This window comes from Euphorbia lathyris, chromosome 8 (assembly GCF_963576675.1).
Source record: "Euphorbia lathyris chromosome 8, ddEupLath1.1, whole genome shotgun sequence".
NCBI classification, from domain to species: Eukaryota; Viridiplantae; Streptophyta; class Magnoliopsida; order Malpighiales; family Euphorbiaceae; genus Euphorbia; species Euphorbia lathyris.
The window spans coordinates 51,638,559-51,648,571 of record NC_088917.1 but is presented as its reverse complement, the minus strand read 5'-3'; the positions used below and the strand labels follow the sequence as shown (position 1 = coordinate 51,648,571).

Sequence of the window (10,013 nt, the reverse complement as noted above, 5' to 3'; positions counted from 1 at the left end):
TTGGGCTTCAACTACAGGATATCCATCTTGAGCATCATCCACCCTTGGATCTGTCCCCCTATGATGTTCAAGCTGAATTTCACTGTTAAAATCAATCACCCTAATATTGTCTTCATATACACCAGCCTCACCAAATACAAAAGGAACTTCAACTTCAGCTTGTTTCCCAACCTCATTTTGCCTTTCAATTTCAGTAGAAATTAAACCACTACCACCTTCACCCACATATAAATCGACTTTCTCTCCATCCTTAAATTTACTAAAATACCTTAACTATCACAATCAGTCCTCAAAAGCTCAAATGAATTGAGCCCTTGATATTAAATGTCTTCAATATGTTCAGAGCCTAAATCAACTGCCAAACCAGCTAATTCAAAATAGGATAACTTATTTATATCAATCATAAATCCACCAACAATACCCCCAACATATATTGGACAAGATTTGTCTCTGTCAATTAATGTACCCCCTATATGGAACCTCACATTTACCACTGTAGTCCCCATTGAACCTGTAAAATATATATTGTACAACCATTTTACATGAAAAGCAGTGAAGGAATATAAACAAAAGTATGACATGTGAATTTATTCTATTTCATACCCAAACTTCTATTTCTAACCTTAAAGTTCCTAATTATAATGAAATTACCTAACCATGGGTATCAATACACACACAAATCATGTGTCAAAGCTAGTAACTAACCTTTAATTATAGCAATTGAGAAATCTGATCAATCTTTGCTCCTCTTCTGGCAGCAACAAATTCTTCCTTAATGTCGATTTAGGGCAAAGTAAAAAACAACAGAAGGTTAGTTTGAATCTGAGCTCTCCTGAAGTTGTAATCAGGAACTCTAATATAAACAAAATGAAAGTTGTAATCTAGGATCTCTTGAAGTTGCAATTCTTCCTTATAGTGTCGATTCATCTGCGCTTGGAAAATGACTCCTTTTACTTAATGTCTAATTCAATCAGTTTTTAATCTCACATTAAGAATAATCGGTAATTAATTTTTTTTATTAGGACTCACTATATGCCATGTGTCATTTTATGATTCATCACTTTACACATCATATTTGTGAGTGTAATCACGCGCCAACCTTTTATAATTTTAGTGCAGATCAGTGTGTAAAAGGTATGTATAATTCAACATTAGGTGTGTAATAGGTTATTTTAAAAGTTGGGGGTGCGAATAGGCAAAACTGACCAACTTTAAGGGTATAAATATGCATTAAGCCAAATCAAATACAACTTCATATAAAGGAATTATGTCTTTTCCTAGGATATCAAGCATGTTAATGGCGTCAGAGAAAGGACTACCATTGATGTGAAATATAAGAAGAAAGAAGATGAAATTGTTTGAAAGGAGAGGAGTAAATTAATTGATTTTGTATTAGCAGGTAAAGCAAATCGCGCTGCGTACTTTTGTTAATTCAAACGCTCCACTGGCTTATTCTTTAATGTATTTGGCATGATTGTATATTGTGCAGATCATCCATCTTTGATGCCAAGGCTGGAATTGCTTTGAATGAGAACTTTGTGAAGCTCGTCCCATGGTACAACAACGAATGGGGATACAGCTCTCGTATCCTGGACTTGATCGCTCACATTGCCTCTACCCTTCATTAAACAAAAATTGATTTAGATTTTTGGATGCTATGTTGAGTCACAATTTAGATGCAGATTCCAATAAAGAAATTGAGCAAGTTCTTGGTTTTGTTTTGGTTTTGAATTTTGATTGTTAAGATTTGCTGTTTCAAAACAAATATTTGCTGTATTCAAGGATTAATAATATAAGTATTAGATGGTTATACAGTACAATTTCCTTCCCTGTTACTTTTTTTTCCTACTTTAATTTTGATTTTGCTTAAGTTGCAAAATTTGCTGCCAATGCTCCTAAAATTTTGATTTTGTATTTTTTAGAGAGAGAAAGAAGAAGAAGAAAGAAATCAGAGAGAGATGAAGAAGAAGGTGTATTTGATTTTTATTTTTAATTTTGGGGTTTGTTTGTTATAATTAGATAAGAATGTGGTTAATTTATAAAATAAATAACTATAAAGACCAAATTAACTATTTTCCCTTTGACTTTTAACACCGTTAGTCAATTTAGTATGTGTTTGCTAACGAAATGAACCTCAAGTAACCATTTTGTAAATTTTTAAACCATAAGGCTGCAATCGAAAATAGATGTAACCACAAGGCTATTCTTCGTGATGTGCCTCCTGTAACTCTCCAGACTATTCTTCGTGAGGATCGGCTTGACCGACACTCACATAAAATATGTCGTTAATTTGTTTTTCTTGCTTTGTTTAGGTTTCCACCCTCCTCCAATTACCAAAAAAATAAATTATTTTATTCAATTAAATTTATATTTATATTTATATTAAATCGCTATATTTTTTAAAAATTTTATATATTAATAAAGACACTTTATTTATTAATAAAGATCTAAGCTATGTCATGCATATATGATGTTTTTTAGAATGTGATGAAAAATATGACATTAGACACTAATTTATTGTAAGAAAAATATCGATTAAATATGCATAAAAATGAATTATTAATAGAAAAAAAAAGAAATGTGCATAATAATGAATTATTAATAGAAAAAAATCCAAGAACATGCTCCAATTTCTTATTTATTTAATTTCTTTATATTTTTGTAATTTATGTTATATAAGAAAATATATTTTTTAAAACATACGTTAGAACATATATTTTAACTTTTAAAATACGAACTATGAAGTTTAGAACGTACGACATATTTTTTAGAACATACGCTATGTTTTTTAGAACATGTGTTATGTTTTTTCGAACATGAGTTATAAATTATATTATAGAACAAATGAAAAAACGATCCAGATATCTACTGATTTTTTAGAACATTATACTTAATTTTTGGAACACAAACTATATATTTTTTAAAACATACGTTAGAATACCTTAATCTGGCATCCATCGAAACAGATCACTCCTCTTTATTCTTCTTTCTTCATCATCCGTCTCATAGATACTTAATGGGCCATGGTTAGCTCGTGCATTTGTTTTAGGAATACCTTCACGACGAGGTTCTTTGTGCCTGATAGGTTGTTATTTATCATTATTATCATTATTATTGGAGTTATAAGGACCCAAAATTATTTTCTTCATATACCTTTTTTCAGGATAAAAAAAATGGATTCTCGGTTATATCATCTAACCGGGGTTGTATATGAGGTTGAAATCCATGATTTTTTCTTTGTCTGACCAATGAGTGTCAACTTTAATGGTGGGATCACAACTTAATTGAACTAATACAAGGTTTGGAGGTGTAATGTCTTCCAGGAGGTTATTTGTACTGACACTCTCCTTCTTTATAACTCGCGGTAGTTGTGCACTTATTGTTCGCGGTTCAAGAGTAACATATAGTGGGATTATAGTGCTTGGATTCATTCAGAAATATTATATGAAGCACTGGACATCACTGGAATCAACAATAGGTACTACTAAGCCGATAACTTTATTTGGACCGCAAGTTGTTTGCATGGTCATACATAGGTCAAATGATGTTGAATCAACAGGCGCAAAAGTCTAGACTATTTTTTTGAAAAAAAAATCTGAACTTGTTTTTTGATGAAAGTTGAGGCAATTTCGATTCACCAGCCACGTATGTCATGGCTTTTCCCTCTGTTTTCTATTGTCTATTCCACGTGATCACACATAAGACATGGTCGGTTGACATATAACTAGAAACTACTATGTTTTCAAATAAATTAAAGAAAACCAATCAAAAGTATCACATCATTTTCGCAATTCAAATAAATGCGAAACATGACAAAAAATTGTGAAAGAAATTTGTTTCGTAGTACTTCGCAGTTAATTTAAATGCGAAATCAATTTGCTTCGCAGTTAACTTAACTGCGAACCCTATTCTTATAAATCCACAACCTCTGTACTGCGGAGGCTTGTGCTTTGCAGTTTACGATTCTGCAAATCAAAATCACAAACGGTGAACCCATTGAGTTGGATATACCCTCCAAATTTCAATCTTCAAGGTGCAAACTAATTTAAAATACACAAAACTAAACTATATAAAAGAATTTATGTATGTAAAATCAACAAAATACTTATACAAAGAATTTAGATCTTGGATTGATGTATGTAGGGACGGATCCAGAGGGGGGCTTGAGCCCACTGGTCGCCAGAAAACGCTAAAAATTTCTATGGAAATCATGTACGGTTTTCAAATTTTTATGTGAAAACATTAAAAATATCAATTTAGCACTCATAAGACAGTGAATCCTGTGTCACTGTCATGTATGAAATTGAAATTGGACCGCATAAAGAATGAGAAGTGAAATATAAGAGTTGTTATAATGAGTCTATGTATATTTGTCATGATATTGAGTTTAATATATTCATGTATGTTCTTAATCTACATGGTATCCCATGAATTTTTCTATAATTAATTTCATGATCTATAACAGTCAATTAGCAACTGACCATTTAAATATAAACTAATAAAAAAAAGAGCCATAAAAAATTAATGTTTTTAGTTATCATTTTATACAAAATAGCTATAATAATCAGCTAAGTTTTATATTTGTCAAACATGTCTAAATACACATCCATGCGTTGTGGTAATTTGTATTACTTAAAGCTATTTTAATAACTTATCCAATTTAATAATATATAAATCCTATTTTTTATATAGCTTGTCTGATTTATCAATTTATCAAACGTTTCTCTCAATTAAAATTTTATATATACACTAAAATAGAATTTGAGTTCGAGTCTCTAGTTTAAACGATTTAACATCCTTAACTAATTATGTAAATCTAAAATATCTTTATTTCGGGAGGCAATACATAAATTATGGTGATGAAATATTTAGTGGGTGTTGTTAATGCAGAAATGAGTTGTATAATTAAATGTGAAAAAGTGATTCTTTGGTTATAATTTCAATTTTAGCCCTATTGCCAGTTATGGGCAATTTGTTAAAAACTAGTACTACTATTTTATTTTCTTATTAAATGAAAAAAAAAAAGGAATCTTAATCAATCATTAGCCTAAGGAACAATGATTTATTTAGCTAAGTAGTTGAGTGGTTCTTTCTTTCATATCTTATTGGTATGCATAAGCTGAATAATTAAAAGAAGCTTTTTTTGGTGAAAATATAATAAAGTTATCCCTATCTACAATTATGTTAAAGTATTAAGATGTCTTAAGTTAAGAAACAGTGTTAAGAGAATCATATAATCTTTTTTAACAACGATAACATATTACTACTTTAATCACAAATTATTAAAGTTGGCAACCATCCTTTCACATTTTTTATGGGCCCTTTCTATTATCACACCACATTTGGCCTTTCTAATTATATTTTATTTCAAAATATAAAACTCACAAATAGATATCTGTATTTGATGATGCAATTAATATAAGAGTATTAAAATCTTTTAACAATAGACACTAATTATATTTCTTAAAAGTGTCTTAACTTCAAAAAAAACATCTATTGTGGAACATTTTGAGTCTTAACGTTCGTAGAATAATACTGATTTAGTCTTGAATAAAAGAAGAACTTGACGCTCTTAAATGTATTTTTTTTTAGTCTCAAGTTTCATTACTCAAAAATAAATTGGTACTATTTTACTAACGTTGTATTTTAAAAATTAAAGCTTAATTAGGCTTTCTTAAAAACTTTAAAACTAATTTGAATTCCTTATTCCTAGCAAATTTAAGATTGGATGACAGTATGACAGCAAGTTCCAAGTAAGAAAAAATGGTGTTCTGTTATTGGCTGAGCTGTTTTGACCGTTCCAACCTCACTACTTTACTGTCTTCAAAGCAGTAAACAATATCATAGCTAAACAGTGAAGAAACTCAGTAATTTTCTCTTCATATAATTATCTATTCTCATTCTTACCGACTTAACTAATTGTATTTCTACTTTCATTTACTCTCATTAATTGTTGTTATTTCTTAATGTTTTCGGCGGGACTTAAATTTATCCGGTGTTAACATCATGATCTATAATTTGTAAAATTTACCTCATGATCCACCGTATACAATCAAAACCATCGAAATTGATTCATAGGTCAAGGTGCGAACACTAACATTTTTTTGATAGGCGGAGGGAGGGTCAAATAATATTTTGAAGCTAATAATTTTTTGAAATGGCGCAACGGTAAAACGTTGTTGCCGTGTGACCAGAGGTCACGGGTTCGAGTCTTAGGAGCGGCCTCTTGCCAATTAAATTGGCAAGGGAAGGCTTGCCCCCAATACACCCTTGTGGTGGGACCCCTCCCCGGACCCTCGCTCAGCGGGGACGCGTAATGCGACCGGAATCCTGCGATTGACTAGATAATTGATTTTGTATTGAATATATTCTTTAACAAAAATACACAAGCTCATATGGCACTATGTTACAGCAAAACCTTTGTGGTACTCTACTACACAATCAATCTGAATCTATGAAGAACCCAAACACAAAGACATTCATTCATATGCTCTATCTAGCTACTTGTTATATCTATAATGTAATGTAATCTGATTCTGATGATGTTGAATTGGCTGTTATTTTCTCTGTGACTTAAACCCTGATAAAAGGTTGAGCACATCTTCCATGGATGGCCTATCAGCTGCTCTACTTGTTGTGCAGAGCAAAGCAACTTCAACTACAAGTTTGATCTCCTCTCGCACCGATTCAGAATAACATCCACCTTCATTCTCATCATAAATCTCTCCTATCAATGCCTCCTTACCCTTGCTTTCTATGCTTCCTCCGCCATTTACAAATCTACCGTTCGTCAAGATTTCCAGAATTATCTCTCCCAACCTGTATATATCCGCGTCCAGCTCCTCTTTTACGTTAAGGTTGGATTCACCTGTTCAAATAATAATCTAATCAATTACACCTTATATTACAAGGTGTCAGATAAGTTACTCTTTCTTCTGTTTGGAAAGAGCAAAACATGTTTGACAATCTTAATCACAGAGGAATAGACACTGCAATACTTTATTTGGGACTTTCTAGACCAGTATTTTAAAGAAAAACCTAAGCATTTATACATAGATGTGCCATGGTACTGTGTGAATTAAGAAGAATACCTGTATTTTTCATGGAAAGTGTTGCTGGAGATGAAGATTTAGACATTTCTGCAAGGTACTTAATCCCGAATTCAGCCAAATGAGGTTCCATATTCTCATCAAACACTACGTTTCCGGACTTCAAATCACCATGGAAAATTGCTGGATAGCATTCATGATGAAGGAAGCAGAGTCCCCTTGCTATGGAAATTACAAGTTTGTATTTGGCTTCCCAATCTCTTTTCACATTGATTTTCTCTGCCAAATTCCCATTGGGCAAGTAGTCATATAAGAGGTAAGCTAGTTGCTTGTTGTAGCAAAATCCCAGCAATCTGATCAAGTTCTTGTGCCTTCTGTTCCCCATTTGCGTAACGAATTCTGTCACAATCTTCGTTCTCTTCGCTTCAAACTCAATCGTTTTCACAGAAACTGTTATTCCTGTAGGGAGAACTGCTTTGCAAACTGAAGATGATAGGTGTGGAACTGCTTCTGTTGAGCTAAAGCTTCTCAAAACATCATTGGCAGTGAATCGAGGGAGTCCGCTGAAGGAGACCATTTTCCATTGGCCTTTACTGCCTTTACGGATATAAACTATCCCCCAAGCCGATGCCACAATGAACATAACTACCCCTGCACACAACAGCAGAACCCATGTGAGCTTTCTCGTGCCTTTGCTGCCAAATATCGCCATCGAAGCATGACAGCGTTGCAAGGGTCTTCCACACAGCTTCTCATTTCCAGCAAATGCACTGCTGCCCATAGATTCAAACACCTTATTGGAGGGAATGGATCCAGAGATATCGTTAAAGGACACATTGAGAAGTACTAAGCTTGAAGATTCAGCAAACTTCACTGGAAATGAACCACTGAAGTTATTATGTGACAAATCTATGAAACCTAGAGCTTGAAGACTAGCAAGCTCCTGAGGTATAACACCAGTAAACTTATTATTAGCCATATCTAAATTTGCAAGAGCCTTGCAATCAGATATACTTGCTGGCAAGCTGCCTGCTAGACTGTTCCTGTCTAATTCTATGACAGAAATAGATTTGCAAGAGTTGAAAGAAGGAAGATGGCCTGAAATGTTACATTCAGATGCTGAGAAATTTTGGAGACGCGGCCAAGACCATGTCCGTGCTGGGATAGTACCTCCAAGCTCTCGATTTTGGGAGATATTGAAATATTCAAGCCTGGAAGCTAGGGAGATATCTGCAGGAATTCCACCAGTGAAGTTGTTCCTAGACAGGTCCATGTATGTGATATCAGGTAAATGGCTGAATTTCAAAGGGATTTGACCAGAGAAGGAATTGTCTTCAATTCGAAGACGAACAAGGGAAGAACAATTGGAAATTGAAGGAGAGAGGGTACCACTAAAATTGTTGGAAAAGAGGATCAACTTGAACAAGACACCTCCTGCACAAATATCAGGTGGAATGCTGCCTACAAAATTGTTGGTTGAAACATCTACCCATTTGAGCTTAGAATTCCTGCCTAAACCCTCAGGAAGTGATCCAGAAAAGTAATTATCCCATATCAACAGAGTATCAAGAGATGGAAGCTCTGCAATGCCTTGTGGAACAGAGCCATTCATTTCATTGTACATAAGACTTAGCAGCCTAAGATTTTTCAACTCTGCAAAACTCTCTGGTATTGGCCCAGAAAGTAGATTATCAGAAAGATCCAAGCTTGAAAGAGGCAAGATTTTCCCCAATTCCCACGGAAGCAACCCAGAGAGCTGGTTTCTGAAGAGGAATAGCGAATGAAGCTTGGTGAGATTGGAAAGTTGCTTCGGAATTGATCCAGACAGAGTTGCTCCAGCTATATCAAGATATTGAAGCTCACTCATATTACCCAATTGCCATGGGATACTTCCATCATATGAATTGTACCCAATTTCCATATGGGTAACTGTCTTTAATCTCCCTAATTCCGGAGGTATATGACCTTCGAGGAGATTTCCGGCCAGGTGAATGAACTCTAATCTCTTGAAGGAACCATATTCAGGTGGGATTGGTCCCTTAAAATAACTACCAGCAAGATTGAGAATCTTGAGGTATTCAAGTTGGGAAATTTCAACTGGCAACGTCCCTGAAAAGCTGTTGCTAAAAGCATCAAGAACAACAAGGTCTGCGAGACTGGAAATCCCAGGCGGAAATTCCCCAGAAAAATTGTTTCTGCTGATATCTAAGCTTCTTAAATTAGTTAGGTTAAAAATTTGAAAAGGAAGTTTGCCAGAGAAGGAGTTGTGACTGAGATTGAGATCAACAAGGTCAGTGAAGACTCCGATATGTTTACCTGGGAATGCACCGGCAAGATTCTTCTCAGAAAGGTGAAGAGAAATGACCGCCGTGAAATTTCTGTTGCATTTAACACCAGACCATGAACAAGCATGGATTTTGATTGATGGGTTTTGAGCAGGAGGCAGTAACCAGTCAGATAAAGAGTTATGATGATCAATAAGGTCAGATTTGAAGCTGAAAAGGGCCTCTGAGTATGGATCAGTAGCTAGAACAAGAGAAGAGAAAAGGAAGGACAGGAAAACCTTCAAGTAGAAGAAATGGAAGATCTCCATAGAGAAGAGAAGAGAAGAGAAGGAAGCAAAAGGAAAAAGAAAGTGTCAGAAATTAGAAAATAGAAAATAGAGTGAGTGAGAGTGTTGAAGAGATGTGCATGGGGAATAGAGAAAGAGCATAAATTAGAAATTAGGCATTGGGATTAGTTGATGTTATTGGCAAGCATGGGGCCTTTGGGTCATTGTTTATTTGGATGGTGTGTTTGCCACTACACAAATGTTGCTTTTTACTAAATACCTACTTTGTTTTTAAATATATACTAGTGTAAATTCATTTTCAATAATTTGTTCTTAATTAGTCAATGTAAACACAACATTATACTATAAATTTTCCAACCGACTAACAATATATATATAAGTGTTTATTGAGT

General features: G+C 34.0%; 1 protein-coding gene across 1 annotated transcript; it reads right to left on the bottom strand.

The window, feature by feature from the left end:
• Positions 1-6,336: 6,336 nt before the first annotated feature.
• LOC136203155 (leucine-rich repeat receptor-like protein kinase TDR) lies at positions 6,337-9,770 on the bottom strand. The gene is made up of 2 exons (XM_065994236.1): positions 7,092-9,770; positions 6,337-6,868 (listed from the first exon to the last, which is right to left on the bottom strand). The coding sequence occupies exons 1-2, from the start codon at positions 9,640-9,642 to the stop codon at positions 6,558-6,560; spliced, it is 2,862 nt and encodes a 953-aa protein (XP_065850308.1). The 5' UTR covers positions 9,643-9,770; the 3' UTR covers positions 6,337-6,557.
• Positions 9,771-10,013: the final 243 nt, after the last annotated feature.